This window comes from Pezoporus wallicus, unplaced genomic scaffold, assembly GCF_028554395.1.
Source record: "Pezoporus wallicus isolate ANWC-B61680 ecotype Strahan unplaced genomic scaffold, APGP_CSIRO_Pwel_v1 contig_4309, whole genome shotgun sequence".
Lineage (NCBI taxonomy): Eukaryota > Metazoa > Chordata > Aves > Psittaciformes > Psittacidae > Pezoporus > Pezoporus wallicus.
In genome coordinates, this window is record NW_026638191.1 from 2752651 (window position 1) to 2773071 (window position 20421).

A 20421-nucleotide genomic window follows, 5' to 3' on the forward strand; every position below is an offset into this window, starting at 1 on the left:
GATATGATCAAAGTAGCTAACCCAGTAGTTCAAACCTCTTCTTTTAAAACAGTTCAGAACCGTGATGCCAAGAGTATGTTGTAAACAGTTGTCCTCTTTCCTTGACTTAGCTGTAGGATGACTTTCATGCTACTTCATAAAGCAGAGACTGGGAATGTTTAGCTTTGAAGTGCATACAGCAAATGTAAGTTCATGCACTGAAGTATCAGATGACATGCTGAACTTCTATTAAGTAAGACATACAAAACCACCCTGTGCAAACCAGCTGCTGTAACAAAAAATACTATGTCACAGGATAGCACTTCAGCATTTTTGTGCAACATTAACTCTATTTTCTGTCTTCAGTTAATTTTGCACCAGTCTTGTTCATTTCTTAACTATACCATCCACCTCCTATATTAGGATCACGGTAAAGACACATGGCCAGAAATCAGCACTACTTTGCATAGTACAGCAAGTTCTCAACAACCCAAGCACAGTGTATGGACCTACTTCACATTCTGTAAAGATGACATGAGTAGAAAGAGCACACTTTATTTCAGGACTATTAATGCTTGCTTGTTCTTACAAGCAAGCAGTGGATGCAATTAAATTGATATCATTCTTCCCCAACTATTGCTTTATTTTTGGCATGTGCCAACTGAAATAATGGTGCAATTTTAGAAATAAGGCTCAGCAGCATGATGCACAGCTGCTTGCAATTTATCTCCAGTGAGACTTCTGTTTAAGACTTAAAAATAGGCAATAGTTTCAGTGTTCAGACTACAACAGGATTTGGCAATCATGTATTCCTCCTCTGTTAGCCTGTTTTACCCAGCCTTCATCCTGTGGTCAGAGTGCTTCTCAGCTCCATATTGCTGTGGTTGGAGAGCTTCTCAGCTGCATCCTTAACAATACATAGAAAATTCCTGATACGTAATTGGCACATGTAAAATACTATATGATGCAACAGCCAAGTTTAAAATGCGGTATAAAGTTTAAAAACTGTATCTATAAAAATTTACAGCTTCTTAGATAGCAGCATAGTGCTGTAAGTGGGGAATGAGTAGATGCAAGATACCGTTCCCTACTTAGGGACCTCCTATTCCTTTCAAAAGTAATCCCATTCTCTTTCAAATTCTTAAATATTTATACTGAAAGGCTGTATTATATAAACACATAAAATTATTTATATATCAGAGTTTCACCTGACCTTTCAGTTTTCTAGTATCCTTTACCTGGTAACAAGTACCAATCATTAGTGCTGTACTTGACAGCACAGTGGATTCTAAAATCTTATCCACGGCAAGATGCTGTAGTAATTTTACTTAAATCGCTTTTTTAGAGTAACATGAGTTTTCAGAGGGCTGCTACAGAGGGAAAGTGTTAAGTGTAGCCATCCTAATATCCTTCCCATTGCAAGTTAAGAGAAAATATTAAATATCTTGCTTATAACCTTTATTCTGCAATAGTGAATAAGGTATTTTTGCATAAGGACAAGTGGCATATTTATAACTGACCAGTTTAGTATGCTGTTTCTAAAAAGAAAAATAAAACCCAAACCCACCTGCTTCAAGATGTTACTTTTTGTGTATGCCTTTCTCTATAGTTTGTCCCTCGGTATTAGAAAGTTATCACAGTTTATAAATCAGCTGGTAATACTTTGTCTTCATTCTATTGGAAGAGATCTTTCTCTTCACTTGAAATAATTACTTGACATCAATCCATTGAAGAGATCACTGAAGCCTTCACCAGCTACACAATTCCAGTCCTTATGTGCAATGTGAAATTTCTCTCAGGGAACACAGATAAAAGCAGTTTACTTTTCAAGACTAGAAAAGTCTGGTCCTCCTTTGCTGTAATTTCCAGAAATTTCTGCCCCGCTGAAGTCAAATCCAGGGTTCTGATGGAGGTAAGAGAAAAGTTTAATTGATGCATTATTCATAATAAAAATATTTAAAAACCGCCAAACTGTTTCTGTTAATACTCTGCTATTGTACCAAGGACATACAGTGATCAACTTGTCATCTGTTTGACATGGCACTGAAATACTTGGAAAATGCATCAGCAAATAAACCTTGAATTGCCACAGTTTGGCTGCATTCTGCTGAAGCGACTTTGTGATGCTGTTCTCAATTTGACAAGCAGTTAGGTCTCCAGTAAAGAAATATTAAGGAAAGTTTAAGAAAAAATTCTGGCTTCTAGTGTCCCTTGAAATTACAATTTGAAAACAGAAGTACCTGTCATGCTGGATAACAAGTCTCATAAATACCGTGTTCCTTGTTGTGGTGTGTAGTGTGCTGATTCAGCTGTTAAGTGGTAAATTGTAATCCTACAACTCTGCAGACACTCACAGAAATAGCTGTGTGCTAAGGGTGTATCAAAACAATTTAAACAATTTTAGCAAAAGGGCAAGGAAAACTTCTACATTATCCAATGTTATAAGCCAACATATTCAAAATAGCTTAATGCTAGAAGTCGGTTGTAAACACAGCTATGTCATAATTCTATATAATAACAAATTGTGTGTAGCCTAATTTAAGTGAAAAGTCGCCAGTATTGTGCAACAGCCCTGAAACAGCAGCACCATCCCCTAACCCATCTTAACTTTTCATAAAGCCTTCAGACAGACTACAGACAGAATAACCTCTTGAAAGTACACTGAAGAAGCCTCATGAGCATTCTCTATATATTGAACTACAATATATGCTTCCACAGCACTGGACAACAGAACAATTTTGACCAGCTTTCACGGCCATGACCCTGATGGGCAAACGCAAAATATAAGGAGTAATTCTAGTCCTTTAACTTGCCTCTTTTTGGAATCGCTCCAGTGTAAGTTTCCTTTGCATCTGGTCCTGTACCCAAGGATCAGCAGCATATTCATTTTCTAAGAGAGACGTCCAACAATTTCCAGCATCTCGATTTGTCTTCATTAGAACAATTTGTATCAGCTTCCTATCTTCTGTTAAACAAAAACACACATAAACCAACCATTAAACTCAGTATTACGCACTAGGTTTTGTTGTTGTTTTGGCGAATTTACCATTAAAAAGTACAAGATTTATTTTTTTTTGTGAAGTAATTTAAATTCTTAAAACCAAGAGGGCTCTTGGTAGATAAATATACATTAACAAGAACTGGAAAGGCTGAAGCAAAGATGGCCTGTACAGCCCTTTCTCCCCTTTCTGGCCTGTAATATTCTGAAGCTGTGTTAAGGGATTAAAACACAGTTTGTCAGTACTTCTACTGCAAACATAAACTAACCTTTGAGAGAGGTTCACAACGTATAAAAGATTTAATCAAGTAATATGTATACCTCAGCTAAGGCAATAAAGAAACACTTGAGGTCAGGCTTTACAGAGAAAATACCAATAAAAGCCAGAATAGTTTTAGCACCATATGGAATTCTCATCAATTTATTTAAACACAGACAGTACGCCTATAGACAACATATTGGAAGTACATTTCAAAGGTTACACGCAGGATGTCTGGTTCTACTTCTTTGAATAAATACAGCATTAGCAAGTGTATTTTGAAGATTATTCACATACTGGAAAAGGCTTCATGATGCTTGTTTACACTTCCAGTTTTCATGTTTAAGTTGCTAAATTAGTAATCAATATTTAGAATAAATATTGAATGGAAAACAAAATCCATTGTAAGAGGATTGAGAGGCACACTCCACAAATGTGATTACCAAAAGCCAAAATAATTTGATCACTTTACAATAATTATGATGTAACAATTAGAGCAGCTTTTTTTTTTTTCTCATTAGCTGCAGGTACTTTAGATTTTTAGATTGGTTTTCGATTCTCTTGGACTGTAGGTTTTGTCACCCATCCCAAACCTTGAATGCATATAATATCACCTATTCGAAAACCATAATGCATAAGAGAAGACCCAAGAAAAGCAACAATTACAGAGAGGCATAACTATGTAACTATCAGACCGCATGACTATACTGTAATTGTCAGCTTTAACAAGTGTTTGCAGAAAAACGCCCACTATATGGAAGTGTTTGTAACTCATCGACTACTGGCTTCCAGACACAGCATCTCTAAGGCTTCTGTACTAGCTCAGTTCCTTGGTCCGGACATAGTGGTAGGGTTTTTTACAAGGCTATGTACAGGTAAAACTTCTGCAGCATATTTTGAGACATCCTACTGCACTCATAATGTCCCTTCAGATGGAGGTTATTACCTAATGTCCATGTTCCTTCATCAGTTACTGTTGAGTCAAAAAGTTTACCCTGCAAAAGACACATACAGTATTACAAATCTGGAAAACCTGCTCAGCTTCTAGGCCCCACTGAATTGACAAGTTTTACTCCCAACTTCCCTTCTTGTTTTCTACTGAACATGGGTAGTGCAGTCTGTCCCTGTAAGCACAGACTTGTACGCAGACCATCAAAGAACTATTTTTTGTTACACAATTATTTTTTGTGTACACACAAACAAAACAAAACAAAAAGCTTTCATTACACAATTTTTTCCTTTTTAATGAAGCATTTACCACACAGTCCCTGTTTCAGTACCTCAGCGCAGTGGAAGGGCTCTTCTCAGAGGGTAATGACCATTGTAATGAGTTGCTATGAAAACGTCAAAGGTAAGGATAGCTACGGTGCCATGAGGTACGTGCCCCATGCCGGGAAGAGCTGCTTGCTCCTGGTTGGAAAGCGAAGCTGCTGCTGACCTGGGTTACTGGCGCTCGGCAGCACCCACACGCTGCCCCAGCACAACCCAAGGCAGGCAAACCCAAGGAATCTGTTGGCTTTGTTTTTCCGATCGTCTTTAAAAGCTCGACAAAACTATTCTGATACATTTCGCTTTTGACGGATCAAAATCTGGGTATTTAAAGAAGAAAATACAACAGACGCGGGCGGGGCACAGAGGCAACTCATCCCCGTCACCCAGCGGGGCCCCGCGGAGCCTCCGCGCCGGACCGGTACCTGAAGCACGTCCTGGCCCCGCACGGACAGCGCGATGTGCTGGCTCTGCAGGTTGCAGCAGATGTCCTTGGCGCGGGTGCCCGGCGGCACCTGCACTTCAATGAACACCTCCTCCAGGGTCTGGTACCAGCGGCCCCAGGGCGTCCCGCAGGGCACCACCCCGCTGCGCTCCTCGAAGGGAGCCGACATGAGGGACGGCACGGAACAGGACGAGACGGGCGTGACGCGACGAAATCACCTCCCCGCCGGGCCGGGCGGGCAGGCCTGCGCATGCGCAGGGCTTAGCCGCCGCTAGCCCCGCCCCCCGGCGCCGCACTAGAACGGCAAGGCGTCTGCTCCGTGCCAGGCGCGCTGATTGGCTGAGAAAGTCAAGGCAGCAGGAGGTGATTGGCTGTCCAGGACGCGTCGCAGTGTCAGTTGTCCCGTTTGAACGCTGAGGCGTTCTGTCGTGCGTGTCATGGCGTCTCGCAGCGCTGCGATCCCGCGCGGCAGCCAGCGCTCCGGTACGTGCTCGGTGGCGGGCGGGGAAGGAGCTTGAGCCGTGGTGCTGGGAGAGGGGAAACGGAGCTGTGGTTTCGTTGGTGTGTGCTAGTGCTGCCTTTCTTCTCGCTGAGGGGGGAGCTGCTTGGGCCGTGTGTGTGCCCGCACGCATCATAGCGCAGAAGCTAGCAGGGTCCTGGGCTGCACAGCCAGCCACGTGACAAGCAGGTCGAGGGAGAGGATTCTCCCCCTCTACTCTGCTCTCATGAGACCTCGCTTGAGTCCTGTGTGCGGCTCTGGTGTCCTCAGAGTAAGAAGTACATGGAACCGTTGGAGCAGGTCCGAAGGAGGACCACGAGGGTGCTAAGAGTCTCGAGCATCTCTGCTACAGAGACAGACAGAAAATTCGGGCTGTTGAGCCTGGAGAAGAGGGAACCCTTATAGCAGCCCTCCAGTACCAGGAGGGGGCCTACACAGTTATAAGGGACTGTAGCAACTGTAGGCAGCGGGTTGGAGCTAGATGAACTTAAGGTCCTTTCCCACCCAAACCAGTCTATGATTCTATGTATATACGCATATATCGACACGTATTTGTATATATTTATGTAGTAAGCCAGCGACAAAGAGTTTCATAGCCTTCTGATATCATAGTACAAAACTGCAAAAATACAGAACCAGTCACAGTTGAAGTACTGCTACTGAGAGCATTTTATAATGTAGAGGTTTCTCACAATGAGTTTTTGGCTATAGCTGAATGCCTCTGCTACCATCACCCATTCTCATATAAGATGAAGTTGCTCTCCTTTGCAGAAAGCTGGAGCAAGCAGATAAGCATTTATTGGGCTTGAGACCACCTGGCTATAATAATAATAGTGTGAAGAATTTGTAGGCATCTTGGTTTTGTCTGCAGTTTCCCTTAAAATTGTTTAATTTTTAAAAGTATTGGTTTTATAAAGTTTAAGTAATTTGCTACTTTGGAGGAAAAGCTTGGCATTCAAGAACATCTATCCAATCTCATCTAAACTGGAAAATATTTTTAAAAAAACCCACAGTTAAGTCTGAAGTTTGTTTAGTTTATTTTTTAGCCTTTTCACAAGTTAGCATTACGATCCTCCAACTCTTTGGTTTGTTTGTTTTCTTTATGGAAGTTAATGCACTGCTGTCACTAACAAGATGCCTTGCAATATTGTTTATGTAAATTATACTTCCTAATTATCAGTGTAACAAACAAACCTTTTCCCTTACCGCATGCACATATTTCCTTTGTCTTTATGACGGGATGTGAAGAACTGAGAATCCAGTTATTTGTTTGTTTCCCCTTTTTTTAAGTGGATTTTATTTACATGTGTTACTTGCTGCAAAGTTGGAAAATCTGTCATTTACAATTATAATTCTCTGCTGTTTCTGAAAATCTCATTCCTAGCATGTACCCTGCCTCAACAATCCTATGACGTTAAATCTTCAGATGCACTGAAAAATTCTCTGTCCTCTGAAACGTGTCACAGGTTTAGGAACCAGAAAATTAAGTAGCCATAAGAGTTGCACAGAACATAATGGTATAATATCTTTGAATAATTGTTAGTGCTTACATGCTGCTACTGCTCTGCTCTTGTTTGGAAAATGGTTTATGTTTTAGGGGCTCACTGCCTGCCTTCCAGCTCAAGAGGACAGCTGCTGTAAAAATATGTCTGACTGAATCTTCCAAAACAAGCTTTATATGTGATTTCTCCTAATTAGGGAGACATCTGGGGATCAAATAAATTACTTAACTACCTCATGAACCTTGAATTTAGTGATAACTTCACAGGGGTTTTGTATATAAAATATCCTTCAGTTGAAAACTGACAGCATGGATCTGGATTGGCAGGGGGGTAAAATTTGGCAGAAGCCGCATTCTCAAAACTGTCTGTCATCTGGTAGTGTCTCTCTAAAATCTGTCAAGTGCCTGGATGGCTAATACTGAACTCCCTGACTGCAGTAAGAAGACAGCTGGCATTGGGTTGTAAGGTAGATAGTCTAATAATCGGGTGCCATTCTACCTTTTGTGTAAAAAGGCAATTGACTTTTAGTTTGATTAAATTTCGCTCCCTGTGCATGCATGCCCTCTTCCTTCATCGTTCTTTTCTGCATCCTTCTGCAGGTGACACAAATTTGAGCAATGAGAAGAGTGCACCTACCCCTGTAACTGTCAGGAGGCTCACATCTCTCGGATCAACAGTAAGATTCCTCTGTGGTGTCTGTAGCACTGCTAAATTCTAGCTAAACCTCACTGTGACCGGTTAAATCACTTAGCACCTTTATGCAATCACTATTAACTGAGCAAACTATGAAATTCGTTATTATGCCTGTGCTCCTTAGTAACTAAGTAGGGAAAGTGAAATTGCAGCATCTTTGGGAATTACATGATGATTACTTGGGCCTAAAATGGCTTGTAGTCTTTGGTGTTATGATCTGTTGTTTTTTTTGCCTCTTGCTCACTATATAATGATAGTGTGGCTGTTTCATTTTTGCTTTTTTTTTAAGACTATTGTGGTTTTGTTTCTGCTTTAATATGGACAGGGCAAACTAGAAAGCTAGTGGTGAAAGTTCTTTGTGCAGTGTGTGAGCATAATTATTGTAAGATACATAGCTCAACTAGTTGAAAAAATTGTAACCCTGATTTACTAATTTAGTTTACTAGAACTCTTCACGTAGGATGAAATTCTGTAAACAGATGGTTAAATGATTAAATTGGCTTTTATGGAGGTGCTAATGTCTCAAACTTTCTTAATCTCCTTCCTGGAACAATGATTATGAGCTGTCTGTTCATAGTAATGCTTATCAGAAAGTACAATGATAAAACCCCTCCTAACCTGACAGTTGCCTTCCCTATTTGTGTGAGAGAGGTTAGGTTTTTATTTTGTGCGTGTCTCTTTAATAGTATTGTCTATATGAAGGCATTTAACTGTGGTGTTAAACTGTTTTCTAGCTGCTTACTAGTTTAACCTTTCTAATGCATGTTTTCAAAAGCCATCTAATGTGACTCTGAAGCCTAAAAGAGATGTTCTCCTTATGAAAGAGAAAAAGAAACAGAAGACACTGGAGAAGGAGGTATGAATACATCACGAGTGCAATCCTGTAATATTTCTCATTTACTAAAAAAATACAAGCTGGCAAAAATAGCCTCTTTTTCTTTACAAAACATACAGGTAGTTTGCAAACAGCTTTGTGCAGAGTAGAGATGCTCTGATATGTACAAAGCATTGGATTTGCTAATACAGTTACATTAATTTCTATTGCTTGTGATCAGCTATGTAGCCAGTCTCTATCTGTTTTTAAAAGAGAATAGAGTCCTATGTTCTCTAACCCAAAAAGGTTCTCTTTTATTTAACAACTGTTTTCTGAGCTTTTTGCTTAGTAATTGACATAATTTTAATGTTTCAGAGGCAGCTGGCTTTTCCTTATCATACTACTGTGTGCTGATACATGCCTTGTGTGTCTGAAATGTCACATTCTGTTTATCCATTCCACAGCCGAAGAGGAGAGTTGGCTTCCGTTGCAACTTGAAGCTAAGACTTCTGAATTTAACATGTACTGACTCAGTAGCATAAAAAGTCAGGTGAAATGCTAGGACTGCAAGTCTGTGCTATATAATATTAGAGAATCATTGAGATTTTGTTATCTCCTTTTCAGTGAATGACAGAGTTAAAGATATATATTCTGAATGAATGTTTATACAGTTTGGATACTCAGTCTATCCAAGAAAACCAGAGGCACAAAGTAATGATGTTATTTGAAAAGAATAATAGTAGGAAACAAAGAAAATGCCTCTTTTGTTTTAGATTCGTGCATTAGTGAGAGAGCGTGGAGAGCAGGATAAAAAACTTCAGGCTCTGGCTGAGGACTTTGTTAAGAATGAAGCAAAGCTGAATGCTGCAGTTCAGGAGAAAACATCTCTCTTGGCAAATGTTGCATGCCTGAAAAAACAGCTTCTGGAACTAAGAAGAACCAATGAACTGCTGAAGTCAAAGGTATTCAAACAAGCAAGCAGACATTTGCTTTGACTTTGTTGTCGTTAAGCTCCCTGGGCAAGAAGAAACTTCGGTTGCTGATCAGCATCTATTTTCATGTGCCTTTCACTAGCAGACAGAGCATGCCTGGTCTGGGATCTTGTGTGCTGCTGTCTAAAGGCAGAGCAGAACCTGCTAACATGCTAACATCCATCCTAGTGATGGGTAGAGATAAGTGTTGTGGGTGGGAGGGGTGTACCTTTAAAGCATTGTGTACGAAACAACTCAGATGAAAGAATTATGCTTACTGTTTTATATTCCTCTAATAAGCTGTCTGAAGATGGCATGCAAAAGAAAATGAGCAGCCTGTGCCTGGAGTTAATGAAGCTCAGAAACCAGAGGGATGCTAAGGAAAAGGTATGGCCATTTGCACAGCACAGGAAGTAATTCTGAGCTGTTCAGGAATAGTCAATGAAGGGCTTGGCACAGAACTGCAGATCATGTGTTGTTTCTGTCCTCAGCTGGTAGTTTCTGTGAAGATAAAGTAGAGAAAGATAAAACACCGAATGTTCTTGATTTTGCTGTTGATGTGCACAGTAAATCTGCATTCAACTAAAGAAGCCTAGAGATGCCTCTGTTATGAGTCTGTTGGTTGCATTACTGGTTTCCTCAAAAAACAGTGGTCCTAAATATAGTTTGAAGCTCTTACATGTGGTTTGTTTTGGTTTTGTTGGGGGGTGGTGGTAGTTTTTACAAATAGCTGGTATCTTTAGAAAGGGATAGTCTGAATTGCATTTAGCATACAACAAGTGCTATCATTAAATTGTAGCTGTGACTTTCTGTCTGTGATTTCTCTTTACCACTGTCTCTTAGACAATGGATTATTTATTTTTTTACGATATCTTTTTGATAGTAATATTTGTTGGGGGTTTTTCTTTGTTTTTCTAAGACTGCACTTGCAAAGCAGGAAGACATGGAAATGAAGCTGCAGGAAGTGCAAAGGAATCTAGAGCATTCACAAGGAAAAATAGCACAGTTGCAAGAAAAACTGTAAGTAGTAAGGAAGGCAAGTGACTGAGGGAAGAAATGATAATTTGTCTAGCTTATGCAACTGTCCTAGCTTACTTGCTTCTGGTAGAATGTGGCTTAGCCTCCCTACTGCAATGAGAAAACCAAATGGAACAAGTATCAAAAGAGGGCAGAATCACATCTTAGAGCCAAAATCAGTTTGTCAGCCAAACTGGATTATGAAAAAAGTATATATTACTATAAGTTGTGATTCAATTATTCATTTCTACTTGCTTATCTGTAAATAAATAGCTTCCAAGTAACTCTGAATTTGTTTAAATACATCCATCATGAAAACTTCCTGGTTTTAGGTCTGCTACTGAGAAAGAGAAAGTTGAAGAAAAGTCAGACACTGAAAAACTTTTGGAATACATCACAGAGCTCAGGTAATAACAAATTGCTCTTGAGTTGGGACTGGGTAAGTTAAGAGGAAGTAAAACTAAGCCTCATTTATGGACTGCTGAATTAGAGCCTTGGCAACAATTCTGTTTAACAGTATTAAAATAGAGGGGGGAAAAGAAATCAAGTATTTTTTCCACACAATGGGAAGGAGTAATAATGTTAGTTATATTTCTAAATGTCTCTGTGCTTTTCTCAGCTAAGCAGTAATATGGAAGAGTTCTGTATCAGGGTCTTGAAATCCTGGTTTTAGCCTGAGTCATTTGTACACAAATCAAGCTGAACCCTTTTCCTCAAAGGTGCTGGCAGTAAAATCTTTTAGCCCTTACTTGTAAAACAATTTACAGCAGGGGGAAATAAACCCCCCAGTCTTAGCTTGCATAGTACTCTGAATTGCATTTACAAATTATGATGAATTATGTATGTATGAGCATCAGCCTGATTCTAAAAATCGCTACTCTAGTGCTCTGTAACTGATTGAAACTCTAATCAGTCTTCACAGTAATGTGTCCCTAGCTCAGAACATGGTAAAAATACAGAATTATTTAAATTTAACTATTTCAGTCTTTGCCTCTCCTTCCCCAGTCAATTTACTCACTAAGATACCTCAGTAACTGCCTCTATATATAAAGACTGCTTATTCTTGTAAAATTGTTTTATGAATGTGTATGCTTTGCTATGAAAACTCAGCTTTGTGAAAACCTGGATATAGCAGTCATCTGTAAATCAATTATGGTAACTAATAATGTTTTAATCAAACCTTTATATTTATGTAATTGTATAAGTTTCTTTAGAACAAAAGATCAATGTTGAGAGAAACTGCTTTTTAATTAACCTGTCATAATGTGCAAAAACTTGTGTCTGGGAATGCAGCGGAAGGCAGTTTTCCTGTTTGAAACCAGCAGTCCTAAATATTTGTTCTTTGTGCTGAAGAGTTAAGTTTTCCAGCGAAATTTAGTGGTAACAAGTACCTGAATTTTCTCCTACAGTAGTGTTGCAGAAACAGTTGAAAAATACAAACTAGATGTTGCCCAGATGGAGGAGACAGTGATACAGAAAGACCAAGATATTGAAATCCTGAGGGCTACCCTCAAAACTAAAGAGGAAGAATCTTTTAAACTGATACAAGAACTTAATGATAGGTTTCAACTGCTTCAACAAGAAAAAGGTAATTGTTACTGTTTCTATGCTGTCAGCACATGTGGTATCACTGACATGTTTTAAAGCATCTCAAATAGGCTTGTTCTAAAATATCAATTTAACTTAACTTAGAACAAATAAGTCTATCTCTCTGAGCTCCAGCTGAAAACAGCTAGGAACCTCTCTAACAATATGGAAACCACCTTGAATCTGACATCTTTTAAGTCTGAATTTGTATTTCTCTGAAGGGTTACTAAGGTATGTAGTACAGAATAAAAACCATTTACATAGTAGAAATGGCTTTAACCTGAAAGGTGAACACAACTTACTCATTCCTTACTCTTCATTGAGGAGCAGTATGATACTGTTTCAATTCACTGTTACAAGCATGTGCACAAGTTTGTTGAGATACTGGAAATGTGTCTAGGATTCCCTTGTCACCTCTTTTTCTATCTCTGCCCCAAAACCAGCAACTCTGCAGCCTGAGACTGGTATGCAGTTCTCTGTACCTGTTGGGTTGTGTGTGCTAGCATTATGTGGAAGAAGCTATGAAGAAATGATTCAGTTGTTTTTCTCCACCTATACTGCTGTTCTGATGAAGGCTTGATCCAAAGATTCCTGCTGTTAAAATAATTTTTAAAGTGGTGTACTTTCAGCTGATTTTTGAGGGTTTCCAGATGGGTTAAAGGTGAGGGTTTGTTTTGTTTGTTTTTGTTTTCTTTTTCCTTGCCTAACGAACTTTAAATCTAGAATGGAAGTATTATAAAGATGTAGTTCTTTGAAGATGGAGAAAGGAATTTGTGCTATATTGACAATTCCTTTATCCAGAGAAAGAATTGTTGGACACCAGAGGAAAATTCCTAAGTATGAGTGCTGAAATAGAGGATCTGAAGAAAAAAGTTTGTTTAGAAGAACAAGAACACCAAAAACTGCTTCAGAAACATGAGGAGATGGTCTCTCAGCTGAAGAAAGAGAAGGTAAATACAGGCTATGAAGTAGTTTAAAAATGCTCTAATCCAAGTGACTGGCACAAAAGGTTCCAATTTTGCCTATATATGAGATTGCTGTATGAATAATGGTCTAACCTATGGAATGTTAAGTGGGTGCCAGCTAGTAGAAACTGTGGTCCAGTAGCTTTAAGAATCATAGCTGGTATGGTGGGTCTTTTGGTTCTTCCTGTAGAATTGACCTTATTCTTATGCTTCAAAATTTGAACGCTGCAAAACAGCTTTTAATATCTGGAAAAGTACTGGTAGCTGTAAAATCTGTGGTACTCTGACATACAGGAGTCATCTGCATCAATGCACCAGAAGTTACTAGAGTTTCAAGATGAGGTAACAAATGAGAGACGTCTTCTTGAAGAAGAGCTGAATGATACCATGAATGAGCTGAATAAATTGCATGCTCAGGAGAAGAAAGCTGAGAAGTTGGTGAAGCGGTTGGAGCAACAAATCAAATCTCAAGCTCTTCAACTTTCACAGATGGAAGTAAAGCTGAAAGGGTTTGTGAAATAAACTTTCTAATCCTAAACATTTGAAAGGAAAAAATATTAATAGTGTAAACAAAGCTGCTAAGCCTAATTCAGGTTTCAGAGACGTGAACAGATCTCGACTTATTTCTTGCTGTTTGTTGATCATTGATAGTGATCAGACCACATAACCATCAATAATTACTTGAATCAGTTTCATACGGTCTTAATTTAGTACAATTTCATCAGTGTGCTGAGACTTGCTTGAAAGGCTGGTACTGTAGTAATACGATGTTGCTGTGAAGGGTAAGCTACATGCATGTCATTGGATGCTTCTACCCTGGAAAAGGCAATGACTAGGAAAGATTTTCAAGCAAGCTTTTTCTTTGTTCACGTATTGAAAGTCCGCTGTTAGGTGTTGAATTTATGCTATACTTACCTTGGGGAAATAAGGCAGGGGAGATGCTTAGTTATATTTGCTGTGAAAATGGTGCTTTATTTCAAGTTGTGGCAGTTTGTCACAATTTACTGCTCTCACTGCAAGCTTTCTGTAACTGATAACAGCATTGTTTAGACATACTTATCTCCAGCATGGAATGATTAACTTCTATTTCAGGAAGAATGCCGAGTTAGAGCAAATCAATGAAATGCACAGCAAAGCTGCTCTGCAAATCCAAGAAGAGCACAGCAATACACTGCGTAAACTTGGAGAGACTGTTGCTGAGTTTGAAAGGTATTTGAGTTTCATTAAATTCTAGGACAGGGATTATCTCTAAGATTTCAATAAAGTTAGCTGTTTATTCATAAGTTGTGGTACTTAACACTGTATATGAGCATTGGTACAGCATTACAGCAGAGGACTTTGGAGTATTTGATGTCATTAAGAAATTTATGCCTTTTGAGTACTAGTCAATGACATACTTGCTGTCTAGTACAGGAAACTGGATGTTTCTTCCAAAGTGTAACCAATTTTATAATACTCTAGTGCTCTTGAATCTCAGTGAGAGCTGTAACTAGTGATGGTCTTCTCCTTGCCTACAGTATCTTGCAAAAAGACGTCCTGTGTAGGCTTGAAACTTGCATTGAATTGTTATTATTTTTCTACAGTTCTTGCAGATCCTTCTTCTCGCAATATTCAGGTTGTGGAAGCATCTAAAAAGTGATGCTGTTATTGCTAAGTATGCAAGGCACCCATGAAGGATCCAGTGGGATACTTGCCAATGCAGGCTGCAGATAGCAGGTCTTTTGGTATTTAAAATAAGCTTCAGATATAGCAGGTCTTTGGTGTTTTACAGTATCTACCAAAATATGAGAATAGCTGTATTGCAGAACTTGTTGCAATATTACTACTTGTGGCTTTATGGAAATGTATTGGATTTTTTTTTTTAACTTTAGGAGATTATAAAATCTGTTATACTTGTTAGCATGAGCTTTTGTAAGGCCTGAAGTCACACAATTTTTCTTATACTAGTTACAAGAAAACAACAGCTGAAGAAATAAGCAGTCTTAAACTGGAGAACACTTCTTTGCAAGAAGAGGTTGTCAACCTAAAAAAAGTAGGCCAAGATCATCTACAGCTACTTCAAGAAGCAGAAAACGTTAAGAACAAAGCAAAAGAAGAATGTGCAAGGTACTAGTCAGATGAACTTTCCTTTAGGCTAAAGAATGCCAACTAGGGCTTGCCTTCCTAACTAGAAGTTAACATGGCGCTCCACTAGATAAAATTGGTATTTGGTGTAAGCTGAAGTTTCCTCCTTTTCCCAGTTTGGAGGGTTGAAAATACTGACAGACAAAATTCATTAAGCTCATATGCATCAGAAAACTGCTCTGTTCTGTGTGTTCCGTCTGTTTCTATACTGTTCTTTTGTAGCACTGTTTGTGCAAACCTTTCATTTCTACTAACAGCTTTTCAGTAGCGGGTAATTGTGTTTTCAGATTAAGGGTAGTGTAAATAATAAATTAAGGGCTGATTAAAGATTGATAATATTTTCCTCAGGATGCTTTTAGACACCCAGACAAAGCTTGCGCTAAAAGAAGCAGAAACAGAGAGAACAAAAGAGTCTTGCCTTGCACAAATGACTAAACTTCAGGAAAAACTGGATAAGCAAACCGAAGATCTGCAAAGAAAACTCGAAATGGAAAGATCAAGGTGGCTTTTCTCAAACTAAGCATGCATACTGGAGCACATAAAAGCTGCAGTGTGAATAACTGCTGAGAGTTAACCATGAACATAATGAAACTCCACTTCTTGCTTTTTAGGAAAACCATAAATGAAGATGTGACCTCTAGCTTAAAAGAAGAGATAAAGACCTGGCGTAATCTGTATGAGGACTTGTATAACAAGACAAAGCCTTTTCAGGTGTGTTACCAAGTAGATGTTTATTAATAACTCTTAACTTAAAACTTGTGCAGCTGTCTTAAGTTTTAGTCTTGAGAAATAGACAAGCTATTGCCTGTTCTAAGGCATTTATCTCACAACCGTTTCCTACTGTCCCTTGAGCTAGCTATTCCCCTTCCCAAAACAGTTTATTTTTGTAGATTTTGGTTCATTAAAAAGCTATGTTTATTTTAAAGATTTCTGAAAGATGCAGTGTGTATTTCAGCAACAACTAGACGCGTTTGAAGCAGAGAAAAATGCACTCTTAAATGAGCATGGTGCTGCCCAAGAAGAACTGAATAAGCTAAGTGATGCATATGCTAAACTACTTGGCCACCAGAACCAGAAGCAAAAAATCAAGCATGTTATGAAGTTGAAGGAAGAGAATGCCCACCTAAAGCAGGTCTGTGAAATGAAAAGTTAGAAATCTGTAAGTTATTAACTTGCTTGATTTGCTTGTTGCTCTAAGTATTTATAGACTCATCCTGCAAACTACTTGTTTTCTGTGAGCATAACATTCTTTGCAAGAGCTAGATTAGAACAAACCACCAGCCTCCAGAAACACTGAGAAAATGTTTTAGTTCTGACTGAATATATGACATGCTTCTGGATCACCAGTGCAAATAACTACCCCTACTTTTAGCTTGGTTGGTTTTTCTTACCTTTTTTGGAGGTTCTAGGCTTAGTAAGCCACCTACTGAAAGCATTGCCTGAAAGTTTCAGGCTACCATAGTGCTTAGTGATCTTATACAGCAGTTATACAGTGGTGCTGGTTTCTCTAACACCTGTATATTTGTTTTTTTTTTTAATGCTACTAATGATGTGTATGTATGTTTGTGTTTAGCATTAGTCAGAAGGTCTATTTCAGTAAATGAGGAAGCAGGCTTTTCCTTGTTCTCAATCTAATTTCCAAGTATTATGTTTTCTTTAGGATGTCTCAAAACTGCGTGCATTGCTAGCCAAAGAAAAGCAAAGCAACAGAGATCTTCAGGAACAAGTGCATGCAATTCAGGGCGTTCGGCGTTTTGATCCTTCTAAAGCTTTCCAGCATGATAGCAAGGAAAATATTCCTCCAAAAACTCCTTTTAGAGAAGGTAAGCTTAGACATTTATGTAACTATGTCTTTGTACCTCTTAAGTTTAACCGAAGAAAGTACAACAGTCTTGCATAGTCTGCTGCCTTTGGGGGAGGAAGGAGAATGGCATCTCAGGTTTCACAGCAGATGGCAGAGGCCTGCCTCAGCAGGGCACTCCCAGTGCCCCAGGTTTGCTATTGTGATTTTCAGCCCAGTTTCTCACAACCCTGCCTGAGCAAGTGGTATGTGGTGTCAGTTTTTCTTCTGTCATACAGCTTAATGTTACTGCTAGTCAGGTGTTGGGCAGTGTCTCCTGCACAAGTGCTGGGGTAACAGTGGCTTGCCTGGAGCTCTGGAGCTCTTTAGCTGCTACCCAGCAGAACCTTACACTACTGTAGGTGCAAACGGCTGGCAGATGAACGTGGAGTTAGAGGGAAAGATGCCAAGAGCCCAGGGGGCACAAAGGAAAGCAGTGGAGGAGAGTGTGGGAGGGAAGAGATCTCAACCAGACCTTCATTACAGTGTATTCCAGGGTCTGAAGTTCTGGCTTGCCTGGTGTATGAAGTGTCTCCTGGGGGGGGGGGGGGGGAGGAAGGCACTACAAATAATTACTCTATGGGGTTTTGACTATTGCTCCCACCACTGCCTTTGTAATGTTCTTCCATTGCAGGTAATAGAAACAAAATTTAGTCTCTTGGTACCAAGAAAAATACCGTAAGTCACCAATAAATTCCCTCATGTACTACAGAAGACTTCAACAGACTACTGTTCAAGGTGAACCTGGATGCAGTGTATAATACAACTTCATGGGAGTACTACAGAAATGGTCTAAACCTATACATTTTTCAAAAAAATATGCTTGGTTATACTATTATTGAGAAGCCCTGAGCATACAGGTAACTTATGTTCCAGGTGCCTGGTAACATCATTGTGCTCTTTAACTCACCAATTCATGTTTTTGTGTGCTGGAGCTGCTTAGCTTGGTTTTGACAGAGAAACTTAAGAAGAGGTGAGTGAATAAGCACTTAAGAGCAAGTATGATGCATTAAATTTAGTGTCATGAATTATGGGGTTTTTTTTTATTCTATCTCATGGTTTTATAATGTTTGTTATTTATGGCTGTTTTAATACCAGTGACAGCAATGCTGCCAGGAGACACTTTCTTCTCTGTGGCGCACATAATACAGAACCAGTGTAGAAAACTGGGCTGTACAGTTTTGATATTCTTAATGGGATCTATGTTCAGGACATGCTAATTTCAGTCCTGGGGCTGGATACTGCAGCTGTTGTTGATCTTCAGAAGAGGATTTGGTGCTCAAACTCAAATTGACTGCATTTAGGTAAATGTTAGCATACTGATGCCAAGATTAGTGTCTTCAGAGAAATGTCTGTTCCATGAATGCTGAGCTGACTGGAATCCCACAGTCATAAATTTGTAGTTGTTGTAATTGATCAATGCTACCTGAAGGGGAATAACAATGGAACTTGTCTTAATGGGGTGGGAGGATCCCTGCTGTGTAGACACGTTTATTGTACAGACCTGAATTTTGGCAATGTGGGAAGAATCTGTTTGCATCTAAAATCTAAGAATGTTTCAGCACAATAAAAATTTTAAATTAAAGACTTTGTTTATTTCCCTCACAAACTGAGGATAAAACTCAAATTACAGTGTAATTGACTTAATATTCTTCGTTCTAGTCTTAAATCTTCGTAATAAAGCCAACTGTCAGTCTTGGCTCAAAGACTTGCGTAATCTGCAATCCTACAGAAATTTAGTGGATCTGTACAATACATACAACCTGCAATTCCCTTATCCACTCATTTCCTGTGAGTTTCTCTTAATACACAAGTACTGGTGCTCAAGTGAAATGTGGAACTCTGTGTTCTTGCTATTGTACCTACTAATACCCTGCACATGGGTGGTGCAGTGAGGCAGTACACAAAGCTTGATGTGTTGGAGATACTGCCATTTATACTGACATTATGGGCTTACAAAGGATTGATAACACATGGGAAATGAGGTACCAAAAACATGTATTAAGTCCAGGGAAAGAAATTGCTAGGTTTTGTCTGTTATTGCCATTGTTCTGTGTGTGCTGGATTACTTGAGCAAGGATGAGGATTAATGTAAGGTGCTTGAATTGAGAAATACTTAGTGTTCAATTTAGCAGCTTGCCTGAAGTGTTGAAAAGTGTATTTTAGTAAGATCTCTGAAAGAATTTAATGCTGGAGTTCTCTCTCCTTATGGGGAAAAGTATGGAAGTTCTCTTGTCTGAAAGATGAGATGGAGTAAAAGAAAACTGTAGAGTTAAAGTGCATTAGCCTGTCTCACTGGATGAGAACATGGTTGTATTGGAAACCCTGATGTTACATGCTGGTTGGTGGATGTGAAATGAGCAGTTGGTTAAACCAAACTGCCTGGTGAGCAAGGGGGTGGGAAGGGACATGTGTGAACAACTGAAAATGCAGTAAGTGACACACCACAGCTCCTACAGTGTTCTCACAAGATGGCATTATTTCATGCATGGCTGCTGAAGTTGTGCACTTTCTGTGCTGTTCTACTTACATGGGGAGTTTTGAGACAAAAATCTGTTCATAAATCAGAATGTTGAAGTCTGAAAAGCCTTTGTGCCAAAAAGTGAGACATCCTTAATTCAATATAGTTTTAAAAATGTAAATGAGCCTTTTATTTCAAGAGGAATTAGGGCAAGTGAATGTTAACGGAGGCTTCCACAAAACTCACAACATGGCAACAGGTAAAGTATGTTGTTTTGTTTTTTTTTTTAACTGAACCTTGATTTCTGTTTGAAATGTCCTGCATTAAGTTAGCAAGAGTTTGTCAGAGGGTAAAAGTATATGCAGTGAAGCAAAATACTGTGTATATCACAAGACTGCTTTTATGATGACTAAGAGTTGTTTTCATACAGCCTTCATTAAAACCTCCTATATTAACTGGCAGTACCATTTTAATTCCTTTTTAAGCTGCTGAGAGTATGCTTATATTGACAAGAGTAGGTCACTCCAGCAAATAATTATGCTAGCCTTACAGCAATGTCAGGTTCTCATTTAGCTTTAAAAGATAGCTAAACAATATAGAGCAGACTGGGGAAAAATATAGAGTTGAAGGAGAGATCTTGAGTGCTTTGTATCAACTTGAACTGGTTTACCAGTTTCATGCAGGTATGGAATACCTATTAAAAGCTGAAACCTTGATACTGGTACCTCAGCTGAGGTACTCTGAGGTATTCACTGCAAGAATCAACTACTTGCGTTTTGTGGAACATACTTTTTAATTTTAATTTAAAAGACACTAAATTATTTCTGTCTCACTGCATTGCAGCAAGGTCTGGGTTGCAGTGAGTTTAAATGTGAAAGGAAGAGTTGTGAGACGCCTCAACCCAGGTGACCTAATGTGAGCCTTCCTCCTGTTTCCTATAAAGGGAAACTGCATAAGACTCTCTGCTGGTGCTCTGAATAAATTTGATGCACACAATG

General features: G+C 39.1%; 2 protein-coding genes across 2 annotated transcripts in view; one reads left to right on the forward strand and one right to left on the reverse strand.

Moving 5' to 3' along the window:
* Nucleotides 1-17750, forward strand: part of HMMR (hyaluronan mediated motility receptor) — a 56667-nt gene extending 38917 nt beyond the window's left edge. The window contains exons 2-17 of the mRNA XM_057409874.1: nucleotides 7551-7627; nucleotides 8420-8500; nucleotides 9232-9420; nucleotides 9730-9816; nucleotides 10349-10449; nucleotides 10779-10853; nucleotides 11856-12034; nucleotides 12835-12983; nucleotides 13293-13507; nucleotides 14091-14207; nucleotides 14946-15104; nucleotides 15471-15623; nucleotides 15734-15833; nucleotides 16078-16254; nucleotides 16783-16945; nucleotides 17597-17750. Coding sequence (XP_057265857.1) covers nucleotides 8462-8500; nucleotides 9232-9420; nucleotides 9730-9816; nucleotides 10349-10449; nucleotides 10779-10853; nucleotides 11856-12034; nucleotides 12835-12983; nucleotides 13293-13507; nucleotides 14091-14207; nucleotides 14946-15104; nucleotides 15471-15623; nucleotides 15734-15833; nucleotides 16078-16254; nucleotides 16783-16945; nucleotides 17597-17616 — 1923 coding nt within the window. The 5' untranslated portion in view covers nucleotides 7551-7627; nucleotides 8420-8461 and the 3' untranslated portion in view covers nucleotides 17617-17750. The remainder of the gene's footprint in view (nucleotides 1-7550; nucleotides 7628-8419; nucleotides 8501-9231; nucleotides 9421-9729; nucleotides 9817-10348; nucleotides 10450-10778; nucleotides 10854-11855; nucleotides 12035-12834; nucleotides 12984-13292; nucleotides 13508-14090; nucleotides 14208-14945; nucleotides 15105-15470; nucleotides 15624-15733; nucleotides 15834-16077; nucleotides 16255-16782; nucleotides 16946-17596) is intronic.
* NUDCD2 (NudC domain containing 2) lies at nucleotides 1423-5141 on the reverse strand. Its single transcript, XM_057409878.1, has 4 exons — nucleotides 4931-5141; nucleotides 4183-4231; nucleotides 2793-2944; nucleotides 1423-1882 (listed from the first exon to the last, which is right to left on the reverse strand). The coding sequence occupies exons 1-4, from the start codon at nucleotides 5117-5119 to the stop codon at nucleotides 1799-1801; spliced, it is 474 nt and encodes a 157-aa protein (XP_057265861.1). The 5' UTR covers nucleotides 5120-5141; the 3' UTR covers nucleotides 1423-1798.
* Nucleotides 17751-20421: the final 2671 nt, after the last annotated feature.